Below are 26750 nucleotides of genomic sequence, written 5' to 3'. Positions count from 1 at the left end.
CATAAAAATCCGTCCAGTGGTTTTGGAGATACAACGATTTTTCATAGAACGGCTGGTCGGATTCAGATGATTCTTGTTTTATATTAACGCGCACACTCTCGCAAATAATCTAAAACAAACATCATAAAAATCCGTCCAGTGGTTTCGGAGATACAACGATTTTCATAGAACGGCTGGTCGGATTGAGATGATTCTTGTTTTATATTAACGCGCACACTCTCGCAAATAATCTAAAACAAACATCATAAAAATCCGTCCAGTGGTTTCGGAGATACAACGATTTTCATAGAACGGCTGGTCGGATTCAGATGATTCTTGTTTTATATTAACGCGCACACTCTCGCAAATAATCTAAAACAAACATCATAAAAATCCGTCCAGTGGTTTCGGAGATACAACGATTTTCATAGAACGGCCGGTCGGATTCAGATGATTCTTGTTTTATATTAACGCGCACACTCTCGCAAATAATCTAAAACAAACATCATAAAAATCCGTCCAGTGGTTTCGGAGATACAACGATTTTCATAGAACGGCCACGCCAGAAAATCTAATTTTCCTACTCATTGGGATATTACAAATATTTATTTATCATTATTAGTAAGTCCTTAAAACATAATCTGACGGCTTAAACTCTGCATGTGTCTAGAAATGAACATCCATCTATCCATCATATGGAATGGAATTTACACAACAGATACATTACCATCAAGACAGCTACACAGATTCCGGAAAAATTAAAATAGAACATAATATGACAGATTTGAAAACTTCAGATGCTACACTTTCAAATCAGGATGGGCATATAATACGAATTAAATGTAGAATCAAAAGCGACCAATTTTACGTTAACGATAAACCATAGAGTAGTGAATTATTAGTCAACTGTTAAAATTAGTACAATTTTCAGAAATCCCCATTCCGATAATTAGAAAAGCGGAATGAAATAAAGTATTACAATGGTTTATTTGATACACAACAATAAGATTAAAGGATATCGATGAGAATCTTTTTCACAAAAAGTGATGAACAAGAGAAAATGATTACTTATGTACAAAACTAGAAAAATATCCCGAGAAAGACAGGGTTCTGAATAACAGTATAGCAGAACATGCAATGTTTTTATTTAATTTGCATGACTTCTCATGAGTTCAGTTATGAGATACCGGTTGGATCGGTCACATTTTCTTTATAAACCTGTTGCTCCTTTTTCATACACTTTTCATAGTTCTGCTTGTGTCGAAATCTGACATACAGACCAGGTGAATCATATAAAGATTTACGCTTTATGCGTTTCCCAAACCAAGACAGTCTGAATTTACTATTCGAATCACACGTGCGAGCTTGAAAAAGTACGAAAAGAAAATAGCTATATAGTATCAAATACAAGTTACCATACCGATGGAGTTTTATTATGGAGCATTATAGTTATATGCATTTATTTATACAAATTTAATGAGGACGTAGTACTTTTCAGCTGTTCCGAACGTCGAATCGTACCCTATAAGGTGTTCTGCATATAGCTCTGTGAAATCAAGTAAATAACAACGTAGTAACTCAAGTAGTAGGATATAATAAGTTTCTCAAGTTACAGTCTATCTAAAAGTACAATGCAGCTAAAGTAGAATTTCATTACAAAAACGGCTAAATTATACACGTTTCAGTAAGTAGGTCGTTGGCTTGAACCACTTCTAACCAGTTTACTTTGAACAAGCAGGTAGTGCTGATAGCCTGTGAAAAAATTATGCGGCTCAAAGTTTTGTACTCAGTGAGTTGCATTAAATTATTATCAAATCAAGAATTGGTATGAGTCATCAATTCTTTCCAGAGAACTCTTCCTTCACTGAATTGTAATTTCTTCGGAATCTGGTAGTCTTCACTCTTTCTAATGTCGAGAAGTGTGAAGACTTGAACTGATGCAATCGTGGGTTAAATTCTGAGCTGACAACCCCACCTGTTCAAAATGCTAGTAAAAAAATGGAAAACTCTAACGTAGGCAGGTAACCAGCTAGTGAAGCAAATAATTAATATTAATTCTGAATGTTCAATCTAAATACTTTTACCATAGTCCAGTCATTGAAAACGAAATGGTAGTAGATCTAACCATATAGTATGAAGACTACAGGATCATCAGAAAGGTATATACAAATTATGTAGACAAGCATAAGGGACATATACTAATAGCCAGTCATGTGACACAATATCGAGGATTTATTACAATGACGATTATCTTGCAGTTACTACAAAGACAGTCAGTCAGTTACAACGCAGAACCTGTACATATGTACACCGATCCAAGTTACCATGCCTCATTAGCACAGAGAGATGTCAGATCAAATCCCAGAATAGTAGAGGTAGTAACAATATCAGTGATAATAGGAAAGATTTATTTTTATTTATTTATTTAAACAGATAAATATTGGTACAAAAAAGCACCAGATAAATATGCGCCACATAAAAATCAGTTGATTTGTGTGAGGACTGTGATACTGCTCAGGTGCCCAGACTGAAGCAGGTGGTTTTCTTAGGGGCCACACCTGGAGCCTTTGACCTAAAGGTCTGATCCACAAGGCAGTGGAGCATCGTGAGGAGATGTAGTCCCGTGGTAGCCGGTCACCAACAACTGGTACATACGCCATTTGTTCCATCAGGATACTGGAGCCCATGTGCACCATTGGTTTGGAATCAGGGTTTTCCAACTCCACTAGGTGGATCCTCCATATCCACCGGCCCGGTTAAAGCGCCGGACATTCGCTTTTCATCCTCTCAATTTCGTAAACAACACCCATGGTGCGAGAATGCAGTTAGTGGGACTTCCCTGGCAGAGGCTATATATTCGCATGGCCATGTGAGAGCATTTTGAGAGGGAGAGCGGATTCTCCCCACTCTCGGCCGTACCAGGGCATTTGGGGGCAACAACAGCAGTAAATGAACGTTTCTCGAATTATATTTATAAGACAGCTCACATATAAGACCAAGTGCGATTTTGGACAGTAGAATGAAATGACCTAACAAACCAAAAACCCTAAGGATTTCCGACCATTTAATATTTAGTGAAATGACTTCATAGGTGAGTAACTGTCAACAAGTGTCTGATAATTATATCGAAACAACAGACCTCTTGGTACCTGAACCGACAATCAGTAAGTAGTGGTGACAGTAGAGCACAGAAAATCGCTATGAGCAGCATATAAGAGAGGTAGACTTACTCTTAGTTTTCGTGTTGTGTGCAACCTCAGTATCCGACAGTGAGGATGACTTATTACCTCGGTGTATTGAATCGTCTTCAGTCAAAACACCATCAGGAGTTTCATAGTTGTTGAAGCAGGGTATCCCAGGACTAAGCCCGTCTAATAAAAAAGATTATTTACTTGTTTTAATGTCTGATTTACTAGAATATCGGACTGGGGTGCGAGTAACATTAGATGGTGAACTTGGGTCATCTTTGTCTATTTGGATTGGGGTTCTCACTATCCCATCACTGGGTGAACGTGGATCAAGGTCTAGAACTTTTGAGTGTTTAGGTATTTTTATAGGCGTTAAGAGTTTATCTGTCTGCTTGACTGGTGGACTGCTTCGAAAATTTACATAGTTACCCATCGTCGAAAGCGCCGAATTCCGCGCCACATTATATGATGTGCAGATTTCGTTGAACCAAATAAACTACATTTTCACTTTTTATTAACTTATCTCAGAACGAAACAGGGCAAAGGAAACATCTGCCAATCAATAAAGATTGTTGTTCTGTGAAGATCGTATTCAGTTTTATGCTTTTAAATCGTTCTTGTTACCTCTCGAAATTTCTATCTCGCATGTACCAGAACTAAGTTATGATTAGAAAGTGTGTGCAGCCGAAAATCGTCATATCATGAGGACTTTGTGGCCAGGTCTTTTGGAGTTCTTCTGAGAATGTTTTTGGATCATGCAGCTGATGTTTCAGGACCATTCTGGAATATTAGCTCAATGAGGTCCCGATGTTTAAAATCACGAGTCGACAAAAGCTTGATAACAAACAAAAACTTGGGAGTATTGGGTGATCGTGACCAGAAAAATAAAAATTTGTCAATTGTGAGGCATAACTCACCGAAAACAATAGGAAATGACTGTACAAAGTCGTGAATTAACTGACGTTAGACATCAACGACTTCGGACGCTGACTCACTGGATGTTAAACATTCGTGGGAGAGACCGAAAGCCTATTGATCGAGTCTAACGTACGACGCCGTGATTGGACACTTCAGAGGAGTTATATGCCGAAAAAAACATCTGCCCGTTGCTTCCAGTTTTCAATGGTTATTTAACTATGATCAGGTCATGATTTCAATGATATAGTTAACTATTTGATCATTGGAATCTATGTCTGGGTTATGTGAAAGATTCCTCGCCTACTGAGACCTTAATTCTGAATCTGGCCTCTCAGTATTCTGAAATTTTCTCTTCTAGGTTTTCTCTAAGGTGTGTGTCAACATTTAGTTTCACTGTTGACCATGACATTACGTCGTCATTATACCCAGTTATATAACAGTTATGTAATATACCCTTATGGGCCAGGGTAATCTTGTACTGGTTTTCAGGAGAACCAGACACTATCCAGACTTTCACGCGGCAGCCCTAACAGTACAGCTCAATCCCGTTTAACAGGAGAGCCGGACACTGCATAGGCTTAACCCAAGCAGTACAGCTCAATCCCGCCCTATAGGAGAACCAAACACTATATAGGCTTCAACGCTACAATCCGAACAGTACAGCCCAATCCTGTAGCGCAACCACTCAGGTACCAAACACCCTGGTGGACCATTCGCACCGTTCATATACACGTTTACATCCCGTGTATAAATATTCCGATCAGTGATCGCGTAAATCAATTATGCACAGCATGAACAGACCAAATTTGGCCCATTCCGCTTACACGACAGTCAAACTCATTAATATTAGCAATGGTGATATGCCTTACGATGCTCCAATGGCAAAAGTCCTTGAGAACACTGAGAAGCAACCACCAGTATGAATGAAATCGGTTAACCTGCCAACCAACTTTTCACATGGACAGTCAGCAAAACTTGCCAAAGCAATGCCGAACCATCCACAATATCAATGGCGAACCTCCAGTCTCATGTGAGACCTTCAGCTCTACATGGCCATATAGCTTATACTGCATACAACACACATATAGAGTAGTAAGCGAAACAACCCAGCCTGATGCGTTAGGGCCTAAGAACTCTTAAAACCCATTGTCTGGTGTCGGAATAGTAATACGAGACCACCAAGATCATTATATCGCATTTGCGAAATTTTCATTTTTCCGACTTTACAGACCCTGAGTTAGGGGTAGTAACCCTTTATTATCTATTCGGACCATTATGCCCAACTTTTCATACTAGAATTTTTTGATTTCAAGGGTCGCTTTTGGCCTGTATACAGTTCCATGTCAGTTGAGAACACTTTTATGATAATCAGAAGTATTTGAATTATAGTATGAACTAGTAATCCCAGGAATAACGCAATTTAATCAAGAAGTATTAGATGAGCACAAACGAATGTATTGTATTTGGAATTCAAAATCACAACAGTCATCAATACAAAGAAGTCATTGATTGATTCAAACATCACATCCGCCACAGCTCAAATTGGAGTGTAATTGTCTGTAATCGATTGTTCGTCTTCTTCTTAAGTTCATCTTACATCTGTCCGACAGTGCATTGGATGTAGTCTCTGTATCATCTAGAATGCACTCATTAGTATTAGAATTAACAACGGAAATTGGAACAGACTCACCTGGATTCTGGTATTGTATTTGATCAACGTGTCGGTTATGTATAGTCAAGTCATCGATATCCAGAATTCGCACCATAGATTTTCCAACATTCTTCACCACGATCCCCGTGGCTGGTCGAAGATCATTCCCACGACAATATGTAACTTCTACATATTCCAAACACCTCATATTCGAGCGGAGAATTCTTCCTTTTAATAGCTTTGATGGAGTCTTTTTCGTCACACAATGCTTAGCACTTCTATATTGAAGTAGAAATGTATCTACCCCCCTCTCCAGTTCATTAAATGTTGAAGCAGCAATAAAACCAAAAGCAATTTTCAACGTTCTTACGAAATTTCCTGCTTGACCATTAGAACAAGGGTGCCTGGGGGCCGTAAACAGATGTCTGCATCCTATACCATTCAACCAATTAGTGACTGCATCCTCAGCGAAATGAGAGCCATTATCAGTGACTAACACCATGGGAACTCCTTCTCGACTAAACACCTTTCTTAATGCTTGGATTGTGAAATCAGAATTCGGTGAAGTTGTGAAAAAAACTTCAGGCCACTTAGAAAAAGAATCAATAACTACAAGTGCATAGTATTTGCCAAGAAATGGACCACAGTAGTCTGCATGAATTCTCTGCCAGGCCTCAGACGATACTGGCCATGGAGTCCACTTCGAAGGCTGACTTTTTTGCTTATGACATTTCTCATAATTGTTTGCTGTACGACATATATCCGCATTTATCTCTGGCCGCCAAAGACTTCATTTTCACAACACCTAGATGTCCACTATGAAGATCATCAAGGACAGGTTTGCGTAATGAAGGAGGAATAACAACACGATCATTTAGACACAAAATACCGTCAGGAGTAGTAGATAACTCGTCCCGCTTTGAATAATAGACAGGAAATCTACGTTTCAGATTAGCATTCCAGCCCTTCCGTATAGCACTGAGTATACATCCAAAGTATCTACGAGTTTCTCTAATGAGATCTGGACGTCTCACCGGATAAGGTTGCACTAACAAGCAGTCTGAAGTATTAACAGGTCTATTTTGTAATGGTTGTCGAGAAATGTAGTCAACGTGTTGAATTTGTTTTGCACTCCTGTGCTGAACCGTATAGTCATAGGCACTCAAAGCAATACTCCATCGTTGAACCATAGCAGCTGAGGAACGTGCTAAGGATTTGTCAGGATGATAAATGAACTTTAAAGCTTCATGATCAGTAACAATGGTAAACTTCTTTTCAAACAAATATTTATGAAGTCTTTTAACAGCCCAAAACACAGCTAATACTTCTCGCTGCGTTTGTGAATAACCTTGCTCAGTAACAGTAAGTTTTCGTGAAACAGATAACTGGCCTACCTTCCTGTTCCAAAACTGCACCAATACCCACAGGTGATGCATCAGTAATAAGTACAGAATGTACACTGGGTGAGTAAGTTCGAAGAACAGCATCACTTTGAAGAAACTTTAGCAGACTTTGTAGGCATGACTCTTGTCCTTCACCCCATTTGAATGAATTGGATGTCAAAATATTAAATAAACAGTTGACACGACAAGAAAAATTAGGAATAAAACGAGAATAGTACTGAAGAGCACCCACTAGTGAACGTAATTCTGTGATATTCTTTGGCGACGGTGCATTTGTCAGTGGGGCTAGTCGTTTCATATCTGGTCTAAAATCATTATAGCTGTAAATAATTCCCCAAAATCAATAGCTTTCTAAGTGTTCGACATTGGATGCTGACCACGTTGTTTAAGTGAACTTGTTTAACTGAAGGCTTTCGGTCATGCATCCGTACCAGATCACGTTTCGACTAAGCGTGGGACACAGGACTGAAACCATAAAAAACCATCAGTGACTACATAGCCATGAAGAAAACGCCTCAAAGTAAATCGTCATCACGATTGATATACAATTATACAAACACATCCAATAGCCCTTACAATTTCAATTAGTCCTACTGATGACACTCTTCACTCATAAACTATCTTTCGCCTAGTCACTGATATAGGCACGTCCTCAAGTAAATGGACGGTCCCAGACTACCGAGTGAAATAACAAAAATATCTCCCAAATAACAGTTTTTCGCACACGCTGAGAAACAGATACTCTTGTAAGTTGGATAAGTACATCTCAGGTTGACTGAGAATACAAACAAATGATCTGCAGCGCTAGCGGGTCAGGCTGAGAGATTATTAGCAGACAGAGCAACCGAAACATTTCCAGCATGACCGAACAACACCTCACCAAAATGTGATAACGGCCTTATACGAGATCCAGATTGAATGTTAAACAAAGTTAGGCCATAAGTCAAACCTAAAGGAGTCAGGTCAAGTATCACACGGTACAAAAAGTATGTGGACTACCATGTATAAATGAATTGAGCGAAATGACCTAAACTGAACAAAGCAAATATTATTTTGTATAAAAGCTAACAGTAAAGTAAAAATAAACAAGTAAATAGTTAGCATACAAAAAGGTTTGATCAACAATGAAAGAGCGATGTATAAAAGGATTTGAAAGTAAAATATTACTCTAAATAGGTACATGTGTAAAAAAACAGATAGCCGGAAGTCATGAAAAATATGTCAGAGTTTCGGTTAATGGCAACTCGAATGACACCAGGACACTTGAGTTAATCTGAATATATTTGCATAAGTGGTCATCACAATACTTTGAACAAAGTACTGAGAAGTTGATCTAATGTCGCAAGGTAGTAGGATGAAGCAAAATTCTGGAGAAAACAAATGAAAGAAGCGAAGTTATGAAGTAAAAACACACAGGTGGTGAAAAAGAAGTGAAGTCACATTGTGATGAACCGGTTATTTTTGTTTTGTTTTCTTTAAGTAGGGACGTCTAGTTAGAAGTTTTAAGTAGCCTCGCCGCGACAGACACTTTTCCTGTTGTTTGTTGAGATGACTTTTGAAGGGATGTACTGTAGAAAAATTACATTGACATTCGCTGTCAACACGAAACTGAAAATAGAGATAAAATTTAAAAATTTCTGGCGTAAATAAAGTGTTCAAATAAGTATAAAGCAAAATGGTGTGCGAGAACACACTCCACTTTGACTCTGATGTTTTGAAACACTAAAAACCACTTATTCTTTTGAAAGAAACATATACTATGTGAGGGTGTCCTGTTTTAACTACCCACTCTGATCTTCTGTGACTTCATTGCAAACATGTTGAATTAGAACCGAACAATCTATTTAAATACAGAGTATAGAATGCAAAAGTCTAACAAATAAAAATTAACAGTAAGGATTGATCGACGACACTCACCACCAAAAAATACTCTAGGTTGGAAGAAGCCTAAATAATCTAAATTAGGATATGGGAAGAACTACATAATGCCTAACTACATGAGTTATATTATCCGTTGCTGCTACCTTGACGTGGTGGTCGGTTAGATGCAGAAACGGCTTAAACGTAAGCTGATCAGAAGCCTACTTATTGATTGTGAGCAGCGAAAGTCGAAGAGATGGAAAAGGCAACAGCGTAGATAACAGTAGACAACTGTTCAGACATATTAAGGAAACGAGTATTACAAATCTGGCTGTTAGTGAAAGTATCTTGGAAAAAGACGGTACTATTATTCACTTAATCCAGGATATTGAAGTGATTAGCAGAACACTTTAGAGAGCAGTTCAAATGACCTTCAATCGCACTTCAGTTACCCGCTATTCCCAAGCAACTTGAATGGCGAAATGATATAAGTTCTTCAACTCTCAGGGAGGTTAAAAAGGATATAAGCAATTCAAAGCAATAGCGAGCAGCAAGGCCTGATGCACTAACCCCTGATATTTTTCAGGACGGTAGTCCGGTTTTAGCAGTTAGATTATGAATACAAGCAATATTAAAACTAAATTCGTAGTAGGATATAAAAATGAATTTATATAGACGAAATCACTTGCTTGTTGATTGATTTTATTAGGTTACGCGGTTTAAAGAATATGTGAATAGGGATCAATATATCCAACAACTTGAAATGTAATAGATCTAAAGACATTTTAATTCCTAATATTTTAGATTATCTACAGTTGCAAGATACAATCTAATTAATTTTTACATTATGTGGATATACTTCTCTATCGAATAAAAACAAGTCACTTGTATAAAAGGTGACCAGAAGATAAAGTGAAAAATGTAAGGTCATTATTTATTATTATTTATTTGAACACATAAATATTGGTACAAAGGGGCACCAAATACATATGCGCCACACAAATCTCATTTGATTTGTGTGAGGGCTGTGATACTGCCCAAGTGCCCAAACCGAAACAGGTGGTTTTCTTAGGGGGCCACACCCAGAACCTTTGACCTAAAGATCTGATCCACAAGGCAGTGGAGCATCGTAAGGAGATGCAGTCCCATGATAGCCGGTGACCAACAATTGATTCATACGCCATTTGTTTCCTCAGGATACTAGAGTCAGACCATGTGCACCATTGGTTTGGAATCAGGGTTTTCCAACTCCCGTAGGTGGACTTTCCATGTCCACCAACCCGGTTAAAGCTCCGGACAATCGCTTTTCATACTCTCAATTTCGTGAAGAACACCATCGCCGTGGGAAGGCAGTGAGTAGGACTTTCCCGACAGAGGCTATATACGCGTGGCCATATGAGAGCAGTTCGAGAGCGGACTCTCCCCACTCTCGGCCGTACCAGGGCATTTGGGGACGTAAGGTCATTACACGTTATCAACAAACTTTTCTAGACGGATCAACGTGACCATGGTTTCACTTTGAAGTCAAATTAATCACTGACAAGTAAACTGATCAGACTAACTACTGAAAAATAGAAAAAAACAACCCAGTTATAAATAATAAATTTGGGATAATAATGTCACTATACTTTCTACATTGAAAACATTAACAATCATATCTACTCGGCTTTGAGTCTGAGGGTTGCAGAATGTGAATGGAAATAGGTAAAGTACTTTGTTTACAATTATTATGTTACAGATTTCAATGCCAGTTAGTACCACCAAACGTCACAAAAAAGACTCGTGGTACAAAGCGAAATAAGTAAACTTGTACTTGTAATTGATGAACACATCTTGATTAGAAAAAGATACAAATAGTTTCGAACTAAAAATGTTTGCTTGTACAGCTCTTGTTAGTCAATGGACAGAAACATTTCAACGATGAACTCAAACTAGATCATTATCATCATCTAGGGATGAATGAGAATCGATAGTCACATTAAACTACTTATTTGGATTTCAAAATAAAGTTGTTATAATGGCTGCTTAACTGAGCGTTTCCGGAAGTTGATTTGCTTTTAATATAATCCCCGAAAACTTACACTAGATGTCAATAGTAATAACTAGGAAAAAATCCTCTTCGAAAACTAAACACAACATGAACGCAACTACTCATCTCCGATATCGAAGTGTTAAGTTCATGTCTGAATTCATGACTAATACATCATATTGTAGGCAAAATAAGGACCTAACGGTCAGAATATATCGATTTCAGTCGGTTCTTAATTTGAAGAGAACATTCTTTAATGTTACTGGAAAGGCAAATAGTGCGTATCGTTGAAGAGCATCAAGCTAATACTCCGAAACATTTTAAATCAATATTTGAGACCGTACAAGAAAGGTTTACTTCCTGACATGGATAAAAATCTAATTAAAAGCTTTACAGAAAGTATGTTTTTCTTGGATCAATCAATTAGAGCTGAGGAAACTCCGAATTCCCATTCTGTTTTGCGTTAACTAACTATTTTTATATAATACCACACAACAGATGATGAAATTTAGTTTCAAAAACTAGCAAGTTGTCGTCAAGGTCAACCCTGTTTATAATTTTAGTAACATTTTAAAATAAATACACTAACATATACTATGATACTAGAAAAAATATCTTAATGATACTAACCTGTTCATCGACTGAACAATAAGTCTGAGAATTTAAAATTGAGCTAGACTGATTTCTATGCAGTAATACATCACGTGAACAAGATGTATCACAACAAATCAATGAAGATGTTTGATAATGTTTCGTAATTTGAGCGGAAGATGAAGAAAAAGTAGAAGGATATGAATGGAATGGTGTTGAAGTATTTGGAGTTTGACAAATTATATTATCCACCGATGAAGTAGGTTGAATTGGTAACTTATCTTTCTCGCAAATTTCAGACTTATGTGAACAAAGATTTAGTGCAATGACATTGACACATCTTCTCTGACATCAAAAGTGATTGATTGACACGCTGCAATAACCGTCTAATAGCCTATAAACAACCAAAATAATAATAATAATATATAATGATTACTATTCCATAACTATACAAATGAAATTGTGCAATAATGTTCACTACAACTTGTTACATCCGGTTTTTAATAGATAAAACTAATCGATTTTTGTTAGTTATACTGATCTTCGTACCGATGGATCGCAGTTTCCTTGATAAAACATGGGACTCGTGTTCTCCAATTATCGACTAGCGCTGACTGGATAAGAATTCGCCTATCAGCGTGAGCAAACGCAATCATTCACGGAACATGCTTTAACCTAATCTATGTCCCGGTAAAAAGCTGTCGTAATAAGAGAAATTATAACACATATTGAAAACCATCATTCAACAGAATGATGAAAACAGTTCTTCTAGTTTATTTCGAATTTCGGACCACGTTTACTATGGCATCATTTACTGGAGAAATACTCACTAAACTTTCAACCTTTAAATAGATACAAATAAATAATTAACTTTAATTTATTTTCGCATTATTTGTTTGAATCTCCCCATAATGACATAGGGTAATGCAACGATTATCTATTCTTTCTATATAATGTTAGCTTTTCTATCTCCTTTGTTTACAATTATTATTTTGTTTACTTGAATCTTTATTTAATTGACCTCTATCAATTTTCATATAAAAATGTCTTGACAAGTATATGTGTAACCAGATTGTTCAAAATGTATAGCGCAAATACATCACACTTTTCAGGTCGACTCGGTCTTCTCATTGTTGTGTAGAAAGACAGTCATCATAAGTTTATTATATCGTACATTGTTATCTTAAACAGTTTTATGTTAAGGTTGTATTGTGTCAATACAAACTAAAAGTTATCTTGTCTTGAAATTCGTCTGTCATCTAACTACTCAGTTTATAGACATTTTTGAAATCTTAAAGGAAGGAAATAAGCCTATGTACTAAAGAATATTTAGTTGAGTCATGGTTTACTGTTTAGGGCGTTCGAATTTTCGCCTCTAAGTGCCGGATGCGAACCCTTCGCCGCCTACTTTGCTTTGGGGGGCCAGGTGGCATTATTAACCCTCACAAATAGAATGGGATTATACTCAAGTACTTGTTGAATCAGTCAACTAGTTTTTCTATTAGCGAACCAGGTTATGCATATTCAAATCTTTAATTCACTGTTAACGTAACTCCATCATAGTCAAACAAACGAGGTGCGTAGCTTTAGTATTTAAAAACAAATAAAAGACAATTGACATATTCAAAAACACATATGCAAACTGTGCCAAGTCCTGAAGATTGTGATATCAATATCCAATTGTTCGAAAATAATATACACATCTGATTGTATGTTTTACTAAACACACGGCTTATAACCCTTTCGTATTCTGCTTACTAGTGTCCGCAATACCTAAATGTAAAACGATAGATTACAATAGAAATTTCAAAGCTGTAGACATTGTAGTTTTCACACTAGAAGTTAATGAATCAAAATTTTTTAGCAATGAGAGGAAAGTTTCGGTTGTTTTTCTTTTTTAATCTCTTTGTCCGATTGACGCGGTTCATGAGAAAGCGAACAAAGCTCGTTGTAGTTACAAATTAACACGAAATGGAAGAAACACATCACTAAGGATAAAGCAGAACATTCCACAACCCCAACGAAACTGGAATATACAGCGGAAAACTTACCAATCGTAAAGCACGTTTAGGTGGAAATTCCTTGTCTTCATCGTCTGTATGAGACGAATCTGATGAACTATGTGAAGAATGCAATGTTGAAAATAATGTATCGGGAGTTGACGAAATGGGTGGACTCTGATCGTTTATTAACAATGTAGATTCCCTGGCATGTGAATTAACAGTATGTTCAATCAATGAGCTATCTTGTTGTTTGCATCTAGATGACTTTAACTTCGAATTATCGGGTAAGCGGAAATGTCGAAGCTAAATGGATTAAAAGTATACAGTATCTGTTAAATAAAGCCATTTAGTCGTAACAATAACACTAGACGTGATGAACATAAACACATAATTTTATTAATTATCCCAAGATTTATGGGACGATTATTTCTGAGGATGACTTCCGGTCACACAATATAATCAAACTCCAACTACATTAGTTGAGAAGGTTGAATGTAATTTGTTATCAGATGAATGTGACAAACATTTCACCACAGAAATCCTCAGACAGCTATTGAGTCGAATTGTTATTAGCTGAAACATCCTTAAATTAACGTCATTCGAGGTAATTAGTAACGAAGATGTCATATCGCATTTTACCATTAAACTGTTTAGAACGTTAACTGTTCTTGAAAACGAATAGGTGTTCTGCTTGAACTCAATCATATTGAATTAGTCGAGAGCAGGTAAAAATAAATATCATAAGTATGTGACAAATGAAGTTTTCGAATTTCCGAAATGTAACATTATTATCATGGTATATTGTTCCAGTAGAATATGAACCGTTATCATTTAACATACGGCTGATACCGTCCTCCCAAGATTCATACAGAGACATTTAAATGATCATGAAACATAGATTGAGGATATTCTACATATTTAGATTCTTATGAAACGTCAGTGTACAACAGCAAGTGTTACGTCTTGTATCCTCGAATAAACAAATGTTATGCAATTCAAGTCACAAAACGTCGTGATGTCCCGATAAATTAATCCGGTATTTGGCAATAACTATCAACGAATTTCAAGTGAAACTTAGGAAGGTATTTAGCAAACAGACAAACCCTTCAGTTTATAATTCCAGTAGTTGTAGTCAAATACCTCTTTAACAATACATGCATTCGTACGAGACCATACATTTTACGTGACCAATCATTCTCACTTACACAACAAAATACGACGTAGAAATCGCGACAAGCATAAAATAGAGAAGCATCTCTAACACCAATACAGTCATTTTCTCGGTAAGATACGTAGTGCTAGCTACACATAATCTTGTAATTATTCACTGGATTTGACAGATGATTCCGCGTATATTAACACTGGTAGCGTACTCTTAACTGTAAGATACTCAAGTATACAGCTTATTAACTCGTCTAATGGCACTTAGCGCCTATTTAATGTCTCAAAACATTCTTAAATTTCTATATTTTCTCTAATAGTGCTGACATTTGGTGAGAAAACGAATCACCTTTATAATCAGTGGGAAGTCGGCAGTAAGTTATTGTTAACATCCACAATAAAATTGTTTGAAAGGTTATGCAATTCAACATGTGAAAGATTCAGCTGTGGAATATATTTATCATACGATGGTCAGAAATAATTCTTCCTCTGTAGGATCGATATGGTTAAGCTGTATACGATTTAATCAAACTACTGAGAGTGATTCTAAACAGTATAACAATAAATAATATATTTGTAATAGTATAACAATAGTCTCAAAATAGAGGACCGAACGACATTACAAAACACTGGAATTCATCACTATCTGACGAACAAACATAATGATCAGCAGTCCTGATGAGGGTATAAAAACGCTTATAAAAATAATATAAATGGTAGACAAGTACGAAAAATGAGCGAAAATAAAATGAAAACTAACTAATTCTGCTTCCAGCATAGCTAAGAATTTTGCAGGTAATACATTTTTTGGACGGGTTCGAACATTGGCAACATCTTCTGCAATCAACTGATCGTGTACATCCAACAGACGGTCCATACTAACCATTGCCGAGAAGTACGATTCGTTGGATGAAATGAACTTATTTGTGGGAAGTAATGAATCGGCTGTTATTTCACGATCGGGAAAACCAGAATTTTTCGTAGTCGGAACATCTGTTTCACACGATTTTCTTGCACTAAGTTGATTCTCAGAACAAAAACCTATCTGACTGGTTGAGGATGATAATGGGTGAAAACTAGACTCATCGCTCGGACCTCTCGATATTTCGGAAGATTCACTGGTAGAAAAGGGACTGGGAGATGTTGTAGGTAAATTTGTTGCTACTGTATTTGGAGATAGATCGTTTAAATCATCAAAGCACTTTCTGCATACAGGACAGTTATTATTTTGTTCAATCCACAGATATAAACAGGCAGTATGAAAAATATGTCCACAGGGGAGTTGACAAGATTTGCGCATTTTCTCCCAACAAATAGGACAATTTTCCTTCAGTTGCAGTGAAAACAGAAAGTATTATTTGTTCGCTAAGGTCGAAAAGATTAGTCAAATAACTAACATAACGAAATGATAAACAATGAATTTTAATGAGGTTGATATTTCTAATTAAAAATGGGTTTAATCACTAACCGATGCAAATTGAAGGACCACTAATAATGTAAAAGCATGGTACGACAGCCTGGTTTGAGATATGAACTATTCTCCAACCTTTCACAACGTCTAAAAAAGGTAGCAGACCTACAGGCCTTCTTTTAAGTGTTTTACCATGATGCGTAGGGACAAATAGCTGGAACTTGGTGTTTCACATAACAGATTTCGAGCGGCAAATAGGTCAGTAGAAAATATAATGCAGAAAATCAAAACTGAGAGGGAAAATAATTCGAACAGTTGAGTAGCCATATTTGATCATTAAGAGATGTAAATAACGATTAGAAAGCTGGGCAAAACTAAAATCCAACTTATGTTTATCAAAAGGCAAGACAACTCAAAGAACTCAACATCCATGGTTATCCCTACTAGAAAAACTACGTCAGTGAACGAGCTAAACTAATGAAACTACAGAAAACTAGTAAACCGACAAGTCAAGAGTGAAAGTTTCAAAGACTTACTCTTTTGACCGACATTATAAAAAACACTTGTGATAAATGCAGAAAATCTAAAGAAATAATGAAAAACAGTAGTACGAGTTGCCTTGTTTTATTTCTTCTGGTAAGTCAAAATATCCCAGAATAATTGTATGCACAACCCAGAAATGAAGCAGAGAACTCGCTATGAAGTAACCCCAAATGCCCTGATACGGCCGAGAGTGGGGAGAGTCCGCTCTCGAACTGCTCTCATATGGCCACGCGTATATAGCCTCTGTCAGGGAAGTCCTATCCACTGCCTTCTCACGGCGATGGTGTTCTTCACGAAGTTGGGAGGACGAAAGGCGAATGTCTGGAGCTTTAACCGGGTTGGTGGACATGGAAAGTCCACCTACGGGAGTTGGAAAACCCTCATCCCAAACAAATGGTGCACATGGGCTGGCTCCAGTATCCTGAGGGAACAAATGGAGTATGAATCAATTGTAGGCCACCGGCTACCATGGGACCGCATTCCCTTGTGATGCTCCACTGCCTTGTGGATCAGATCTTTAGGTCAAAGGTTCTGGGTGTGGCCCCCTAAGAAAACCACCTGTTTCGGTTTGGGCACCCGGGCAGTATAACAACCCTCACATAAATCAAATGAGATGTGTGACGCATATATATCTGGTGCCTCTTTGTACCAATATTTGTATTGAAATAAATAAGTAAACAAAATATGAAGTACATATTTGTGCTCAAACTTACGATGCAATACATGAAAAATGTGATTTGACGATAAAATACAAAATCCGATTCGTAACTCTAACCTAACTTGTTAACAACGGTAGCTTACACTGATTACTTCACATAAACAATGCGATAAAAAATTCAGGACCTGACCATACTATCGTTTCATGCTATGTAATAAATATATGTTTTTTATATCCCAATGAGTAGAGAAATCGTATTTCTGACTTTCCGTGACTTAATGTAAGCCACTTTTTCAGAGTAAGGAAGTGGATTATAACAAAAAATACATTTTTTATCAAATTTCCACCCAATGTTCAATCTATTTGAAACTATCAAGTCCGACCTTGGCATCGACACCTAAAATATTCTCATACTATGCCTTCAAAATCCAATCTATCTCATTATCATTGCTACTGCGTTATTACGATTCGTCTTATAATCACCTTTTTAGCCTCATCTCGTCATGCTACCGTAGTGTGGCCACGGAATATTAGCGTCAGGTTTTAGATTATGACTGACTAACAATTAACTGCAAAGAGATTAACAGTACAAAAATCAAATGAGTGGAAATGAAGATATGAAAACTGAGAAAAGAAGACACAAGAAACGGACAAAGTCGTATAGTGGAAATTATGTATTAATACAACACTCGTTATTCGAGGGAAACTTTGGAAAAAACCAGAATCTTAAGGTAGGAAACGGAAATAACATAACTGTCAAATACGCTAACGTTACTATGATTATCCAGAAACCTACTAGTAAGGTTGATCATAGACTCGTTCGATACAAATACATACCTGAGAACTGATAATTTTATGAACAATAAAAATGACGGTTTTATAGTCACCAAATTCATGTGCGTAAACCACTCAAATAAAACAAGTATTTATTTGATACAGTTTGAGTAAAGATCATAAATTTTGAAGTCACAAAACATGCAGCATATCTTATCATCTTCAAACAGGGCTTCCCAGAGTCAATTATAAAGGTTGATGTGAAATGTCATCTCTGTAGACACATTTACAAGTCACATTTACTTCGAAAGCTTACGAAACCATATACTGCTAAGTAAAGCGAAGATTGAGGTGATATTTGACTGTCAAGTAGTTACAACACCAACTGATAGCTATTTGAGACTATTTGAGATATCACCATACTGGGACTAGAAAAATTAGATTTGAACATCCTAACGACAACAAATTCAATACAGAGGTTGATAGGTTACAGTGCTTGACTTACATTGATCAAAAAATGTTTAGAAATACAAAACTGAATACTTACTTTGGAATAAACAATCCGAGTATCCAATTTTTTTAGTACATTCTTATAGCGTTTGTGATGCACAAAACGTTTAGAAACTTTGTAGTATAAATGTTGAAGGTGCAAGGCAACAATGATGCTCGACATATTTATTTGAAGTTTATTCCAAAATAACATATGGAGGTTATGGAATACATCGCCAAAATCAGCAATTGTATCGAAAACAAACTCCGTGTAATAAAGAAGCACAAAGCGATGGTACACTTTATCGTCATCATTAAGACGCGAGGCGACTTCGCAATATAGATAAACTACATACCACGTGATAACATGCACAGTGACAATCAAAAGTTGGAATACCTCTGCAAGCATAAAGAACATAGTATTGAGAGAATGCTTAGCACCCACGATGATTGAGATAATCATAAGAACGTTGCTGAAAAGCAGGAGTAAACAGCATAGTAAAAATATTCGGGCTTGATAGGTAAGAGAGAAATCAGAACAACGAAGAGTGTACTGGGAACGATCCCTGATAAGACCAGTAAGAAGACGCAGAAAGCCAAGTATGGTAAACCAAGTTGCCCAAAGAAGGAGTTCATGAAGAACTTCTACGTGCAGAATACCATAAATGAAAACCACCTTATAGAAAATAAAACTAGAGAAATTTTCCCTGATATGTGAGTCTTCAGCGCTTCGAAGTTGACCGAAAAACAAATTTTGCAGTTCCCTTGCAGCGTACATCAGCAAACAATATCCAGAGTTTATAAGGCTCCAAAAACACCAACTGTCCTCCAGACAGCAAGTTAATGCCATTGTTGGGTAGTTTAGTGAGGTAGAATTTCCTGTTCCTTCAGGTTTAGCATCTTTAGTCATCTGAAAGAATACATGTAATACAGATCCTAGTAACGATACTGTTGTATAAACTACATATGTAGAAAAGTTCGGCAATGGTATACGTTCTAAATTCCAGGCTTGCATTTAGCGTCTATAGCGTACTGAGCGCCTTGACTCAAGGAGTAAATCCTGTCGATTTAAACTGCGCTCGACTCACGACAAACCCTGAGTGTGGCAAATACACAGTATTCTTCTTTCATTTTCCTCTTCTGGCCAACTGTTAAGGTCACTGACCATACCATACAACAGTCTTGTCCATATTTCGGAGCATTTTTTACTCTATTGGACTGTTGGGTTTTCATTATTACTCTGTAGAGTTCACTCACGATTTCTTACATACCGTTTACACCAAAGCAGTAAAGTGAGCTTTAATTTTATAGTTGAGCTTAGGTGTTGCTGGTTCTCAGAAACGATTACCCTAGTTACATTTGTTTTATATTATTATTATTTCTGTCTGTTGTCATTATATCTTCGTTATTTTGTAAACCTGTTCTTTTAGTTAACTTATTCCTTCTGTTTACGCCACTATGATCCCAAGCCCAATGTTCTTAGGTGAACTGGGGATTGTCCCATATATTTCTGTCATCTATACACGTACCATACTTATGGATGTATTGGGAGATGGTTTCAATGATTGTGAGCGTAATGGAAGAATCTTTCATTAACGGGCTTCCGTGTCTATTAGCAATGAATCATCAGGTAGAAACCTAGGTGTAGTTATTTAGCACCATTTGAAAAGTGGGATTTTTTCTCGCTGGGTTAATTTTCTTGCTTCGCTAGTTTACTACGCAACAAGACTACTGTATTCGCTGTAATTCAATTTATTTAGTTAAAGTAACCTCCAAGATTGTCGTTTTATTCAAAGGAATTTATCATTCGCACTTTCAAATATATTGGTTCTTTTTTATTTGTTTGCACTCTTGGTTCTAACGGTTTGTGGCTTTTTTTTTCTGGTCATCAGTTGCTTTTGTCTTTGAGTATTGTTTGTGTTTGATGTATTTCCGAAAACATCTGATTGGTGACTGAATAGTTCAAGAAAGCGATTGTTAGCTCTCAGGCTTTCGATACTCTGTAAAGTGGTATACAGTATAATAAGTGCAAACGATTGTACATCAAACTCATATGAATTAAACGTCTGTAACCTCCAAAGTGTTTAGTAAAAATACTTGTGTGTAGTTGTGTCAGCAATGCTGCTTGAACGTAAGCAACTTGTAATCCGAAGTCAATGAAATGCTGAATGCTGCTAAAAGGAGTATTAGCAGGCTTAATAGAGACGCATCAAATTCTACTCGCTTACTCGATACACAGAGTTATTTGACTTACATGTGCAAAAGGAGGGAGGGTCGCATTTAAGGAGATCTGTTGGGATTAAGAGCCTTATAAAGGAACTTTCCTCTTTTCCCTTCCCCCTCTGAATTGCAGTGGGAAGGAAAGTCCTAGAAAGCCTGACCGCAAGGCTAGGTCTGTCTCTAACAGGGAAAACAGCAACTTAACTATCCAAGTCATCGACTATCATCCAGGAACCCGCAGTGTGTGTAACGTGGCTTTGACTGTTACTTCAATGAAAGCTGATGAATGGGTACAAATAAAATGTAAGAAATGACCTGGTGTGACTAATGAAAAGCCAGTCCTTCAAACAGTAGCTGAGAAATTGGAGACTGATCTCAGTGACAAATCACTTTTCTTTCATGGAGTCAACTAAAGTGAAAGCTCAAAACTCAGAACTGTTTTTGATCACGAAATGGGGTCGATAAAAGATCTAGCTAAACAGCTAATGACTCAAGTTGTCTCTGTGGTCATCTTGCTAAAGGTTTATTGACTAGGTAGCCAAACGGATTTGAAACAGAATCAAAACCAGGCTGCTAAAAGTAGTGCTTAAATCTCATAATGAAAATGACTTAATAATGCAGACTGGACATGAACTAGAGGGTCAAGAGTTTTTGCCCATAAATAATTACTTCTTGTCGACCGTATAAAGAGACATGAATCTGAAAAAAGAACTAAAACCAAGGTTAGATACTGACGACAAGGACCACAGGTTTGTAAATTTTCTAATGATGAGGCTTCAACAGATAATGATGACGAAGGCATTTCAGGTGCAGGATGAAGCCATTTAAATACCCTTCAGATCTAATACAGAAACGCCAGGAGGTTTCTCAATAAGCGATCGGAGCTAGATGTACGCATAAACTCTACCTAACTTGCTGTAATCGCTGTCAAATAAAACTGGCTGACGCGGTCAGAAGACAGTTGGGAACTTGATTTTGAGAGTTTCACATTAGTAAGAGCTTGTAGTAGTATTGGGCCTAACCACACAGTCCCCAAAGCCTGACATGTGATAACTGGGAAAATGCATGTTCAAAAATTAACACGAAGAGAAAGTCAACGATGGAGAAGGCGGGAAAAATTGATTCATTCAGTCGGATGGCATGGCTCGGCCTTGCTAACGTGGCCATTATGTGTGAATTTTCTCTTTCATTCATATTAAACAAATTGTTCTATCTTCAGCCTAAGTGCGTTCTCCAGAAGTACGTAACGTCATATTGGTGATTCCTAAGATAGGACGAGTCTGTGTAGACGATGATGTGACTTCCACCTTAGATCGTATAGATAAGGTAGTCACACCATTACAAATCTACAATTTTAGGATTAGACCCATTATTGGAGCAGTGCTAATAAAGAAGTAGACCATAATTCTACAAGCTAACAGAACACAGAAGCACAATGGAGGTGTAGCTCTATTCATTAGAAATACCATCCCATCTACCGTTAGTGATAATACATCTCATGAAACTGAAAGTTGTCAATTAAATATTTACCACTTGAAATGTGAAGGAAAATGGTTGCTGGTTGGTCTGGTCTACCACAGTCCAAACCGTGAGGTGAATGAGGTCTTGCTAGATGTTTAATCTTAGGGGTTTTTCATGCACCTAGGTGGATTGAAAAAATCTGAGGATTGAGTTGTCAGGAAACTTTCAAACATAAACCAGTTGAGGCAGTTATCACATTTGCCCGGTGCAACATATGAAAGAAGAAACTAGGTACGGCCAGGACTACAAATCATCTTTGCTAGACCTCATATTCACCCATTGTGGGGATGATGTCACAAACTACCATTATGTACTGTCTCTAGGTAAAAATGAACATACTGCTCTTATCTTTGATTTCCATGTGGTTGGCAAAATTCAGGATGTCAGACCGAACATTTCGTAAGCAGATGTGAAAAATATTATGCCTTAAGCATTCCCAATATACATTGGCTTGAGATGTATTCAAAAATTTTTGCCAAAAAGTCACTGCACCTCACATCCCTTGGACTGCACCAAGGGGTCGGAGGAACTCTCTACCGTAATTCAGAAAAGTGCGGGAGAGAATAAGGTTACTGGATACTAGTGAGACAAAATCTTAAAATTGGGAGGCTCAAAATATTTGTGCCTCAACCCTAGAGAGCTGTACGAAGAAAAGCTTCTTAAGGAATCTTTAGAATACCATAGATGCTTATATTCTTACATAAACCAAAGTACTAAGATGAGAAGAAATGTTCCACCACTATAGAGAGACAATAGGACTGCATCATTAGTGGAGGACTATTATGGCAATGATCAAGTATTCTCAAATCATTTCGGCAATGTTTACGCCGTAGTGGTGCCCTCTTTTTCAGTTCATACAAGCCCTTCCACACATTCACACTGGAAACTGTGACTATTAAAGAACTCGATGTCTTTGGTTTGCTAAATGAGATTGATATAAGCGAATCCATGGGACTTGATGAATTGTGACCTAGGTTATTAAAACAATCGGAAAATTTCGTCGCGAATCTCTTAAGAATACGTTTTCTCCTGTCTGTAGCCTACCGTCGACTACCAAAAGATTGGAAGAACACTATAGTAGGTTACGTCTATAAAACAGGTACGATACTCAAGTATGAGAATTGTTGAACCGTGAGCCTAAAAATATTGGTCGTTAAAATGTGATAAACATTATTCCGAAGGAGTTGTTTAGGTATCTCCACGAAAACCTGACTCGTTCTGATAAGTAATATGGGTTTGGAACAGGTTATTCAAATTTCATTAACTTATTATTATCTCTTGAATGTTGTTGCACTTTTAAATATCAAAAGTTACCTACAGATATAGCCTACATTGCCTTCAGCAAGGTTATTAAGAAAGTTCCTCACAACCGGCTGTTATATAGGTTAAGTAACATCGTGTTTGGAGGCAATTTATTGACGTGGATAAAGGACTTACTATTCGAGCGTCAATAAAGATTAGGGGTGAACCCAAAGTTGTCTAGCTGCGAAACTATACTTAGCGGAGTGCCTCAGGGTACATTTTTGGGGACGAGTGTTGTTCTTCATGTATGTAGATGACTTACCTAGTCTCGAATCATTTTCGGTTTTTTGATATGTTGACGATGTCAAGATGAGGAGAGCGATAAAAAGTGAAGGTGATAGTTTAGAGCCTCGACGTGAGACTATATACATTGGGTAAAGAGACAAAGGCTATTCTATTGCCCGGTTGGTTGACAAGCGCGTGCGAGAGAGAAGATGATATAACTGAAACAATACTCGATTTATCTCCGATTTTGATTAGGTTGGGATTTACATTAGTCCAAAAAGATACATGAATAAATAGATGTTTAATAAGACCACAACGCTCAAACAATTAGAAAAATACATTGATGTCGGAAATTGAGGGTTAGCGTAGAAAAATGGAGTGGCAAAGGTTAAATTTAATCTACAATAATTTTGGGACGAAAAGGCGCACGGTGGCGAACTATACATCAAACGAAAACTTATGGCTTGTAGATTAATCTAACGACAAACAATAAGTATTACTGCTTTAAAATAAGTGACATAACCTCCGTAAATGTAGCTTCCGTTGTCTGTCATTGATTCTTTGTTTCTCTTTTCACGTCAATCACATCAACACTTGACTGGAGTCCGTCTGTTGACACTTTCAAATTATATTTGAATCGACCGGAGGACCACCGTTTCCAAGACTAACACAACACACCTAGACTTCTGCTCTTTGCAAACTGAAGCTCAAAGGAAAATTTTATCAAATATTAATCAAACACAGCCCGGAATACTTAAAATGTCAGGTTTTCACTTTCAAAGTACCTAATAATTCTCCTGAATCCCGTCACTCAGCAGCCAATTCCAGGATGTAACTACTCATATTTGATTATCGTTTGCACCTAATTGAGACTTCATAGCATCGCTCCAGACCATTACATGAACATTTACTCTACCATTATATCTTACTGCAGTAATAAGTTGTATTCTTATTTATCTATTTATACTCTTTTTTGTCTTTTCTTTTTGTTATTCATCTGGCGAAACATACATAGTCGTTTAATCTTGTTCTGTATTCACAAACATCCTTATTAAAATATTTACGTATCTTGCGTTTCCTTCATTTCTATTCCCTTATTTTCTCCCTCCCCCTTTTCATAATCTACTCGATATTCTTGTTAATTACACAGAACCTCATTTGTTATTATTCTATTATCACTACTTTTTTTCTTTCCCCTTTCTTTTTATTAATATATGGCAAAGGATATGCTTACATTATTGAAACTTGTGCATTATTGCATTTCTGAAGAAACCCGAAATGGTTTCTTCACAACACTTAATTACTCATAAGATGTTTGTGAATAGTAATTATTCTGTGTAGTACTCTTAAGATTTTTGCTTAAGAAAGTATTTTGAGAGATGCCCGGAAGTGTTTAGGAAGCTCCAAGTCACAAAAAGGTCACATTCACTGAGCACACATCCAGTGATTCTACCACACTTCGTGTAGTTTGAGGTAGTGCCTTCAGACTGATTTCGTGACTCGTCTTTGCGTCCATCCTAGTGTATGTTTATTAATTGGGAGAGAGAAAACATATTTCTATATGTTAAATGGGGCCTAGTAAAAACGTTGAAGATCAAGTGGAAGTCTTTGTTGTCAAACTTGGAAAAATCACTCTTCAACATTACTAATCTGAGGACTTTTCGAAAGGCATTTTTCCAAGTGTCAGTGTAAGTCTTTAGACCATAAGGTGCCGAGAGGCCCAAATCTTTTTCCGCCTGCATTTTTAGTCTGCAACACACCCAAGATGGAATACCCTTCCTTTGTTAATGTTGAGTGTACGTCTGTTGTTATCCACTCAATATTTAGAAAAAATTAAAGTTTTCTCTGAAACTACTGATTTCATTATTTAGGTTTGAAGTAAACCAGACCATCAGTGGTAACTTCATGTCTATGACGCTGAACACACTGATAAAATATATGTCTGATTCTATAAAATGCTTTCGAGAAAGCAATATTTATCACACATAACTTCCCCCTGCAATCAAAGATGGTTGTCCATCTGTTCAACTCAGTCATCAGGTTGGCTATACAGGAGTGATCTTCCTTGAAGCCGTATTATTGGAGTGGTAATTTTATACATATTAAATAATCGCATAGACCGTCATGCATCAAGGACTCTATAACGTTTGAAAAATAATGAAAGAGGTGCTACCGGACGGTAGATTGTAGGTCCATTGCATCAGCCTTTTTTTTAAAAATTGTTGAGATGTGTATGAGGACCGTGTTTTGGGTTAGAGAATGTGGGAACATCACACAAAGCGTTGTTACCACGACTGAAACTGATTTCCCCAGTACAGCATAGAAAACCATATATGGGTTAGGAGACGACCCTGTTTAGATGACACATATCAACCCAACGCTCTCGTTTAATTGAGATTACTGTTGTGTTGAAGATGAAACATTTGTCTATGCATGTTGTATATGAAGGTTGAAATGCTTGAAACCACTGTTTCATCAGAAGCTCTAAGGCACCGTCATTGTTGTTGCTTAGACCATTAGGACTTCACTAACAGGGAAGTTTCAGTTTCGGTTTATTGGAGGACGGCTACATGACGAAACAAGCCTTCCAGATTGCAGGCAAATTTGTCAGTTACATGAGGCGAGATCGCGGATGAGCACTGCTGAGGAGTCCCGTAATAGGACGAAACTGCCGTCCAGTGCTTCCAGGTTTTCCATGGTGATCTAGCTTCAATTGACTCATGATTTCAACTATAAAATTTTTGAAATTTCCGCAAAAGCCCCTTCTGACATAAATATGCATTGTTCATATGTTTCCATTAAAAATGTTAAAATACTACCAATT

General features: G+C 37.1%; 3 protein-coding genes across 3 annotated transcripts; all 3 read right to left on the bottom strand.

Moving 5' to 3' along the window:
• Window positions 1-948: 948 nt before the first annotated feature.
• On the bottom strand, window positions 949-3613 carry Smp_047400 (hypothetical protein). Its single transcript, XM_018795588.1, has 3 exons — window positions 3393-3613; window positions 3210-3350; window positions 949-1343 (listed from the first exon to the last, which is right to left on the bottom strand). The coding sequence occupies exons 1-3, from the start codon at window positions 3598-3600 to the stop codon at window positions 1156-1158; spliced, it is 537 nt and encodes a 178-aa protein (XP_018649886.1). The 5' UTR covers window positions 3601-3613; the 3' UTR covers window positions 949-1155.
• A 4550-nt stretch (window positions 3614-8163) lies between these two features.
• Window positions 8164-11995, bottom strand: Smp_047410 (hypothetical protein). The gene is given in 3 exon segments (XM_018795587.1): window positions 8164-8747; window positions 11659-11919; window positions 11924-11995. Coding segments are annotated over 3 exon segments (462 nt in total). The 5' UTR covers window positions 11972-11995; the 3' UTR covers window positions 8164-8594.
• Window positions 11996-15243: 3248 nt separating this feature from the next.
• On the bottom strand, window positions 15244-19652 carry Smp_047420 (putative autocrine motility factor receptor, amfr; the record flags this gene model as incomplete). The annotated part of the gene is made up of 3 exons (XM_018795585.1): window positions 18717-19652; window positions 15544-16110; window positions 15244-15294 (listed from the first exon to the last, which is right to left on the bottom strand). The coding sequence occupies exons 1-3, from the start codon at window positions 19566-19568 to the stop codon at window positions 15244-15246; spliced, it is 1470 nt and encodes a 489-aa protein (XP_018649884.1). The 5' UTR covers window positions 19569-19652.
• Window positions 19653-26750: the final 7098 nt, after the last annotated feature.

This window comes from Schistosoma mansoni, chromosome 2 (genome assembly GCF_000237925.1).
Source record: "Schistosoma mansoni strain Puerto Rico chromosome 2, complete genome".
NCBI lineage: Eukaryota > Metazoa > Platyhelminthes > Trematoda > Strigeidida > Schistosomatidae > Schistosoma > Schistosoma mansoni.
This window is presented reverse-complemented; position numbering and strand designations above follow the sequence as displayed.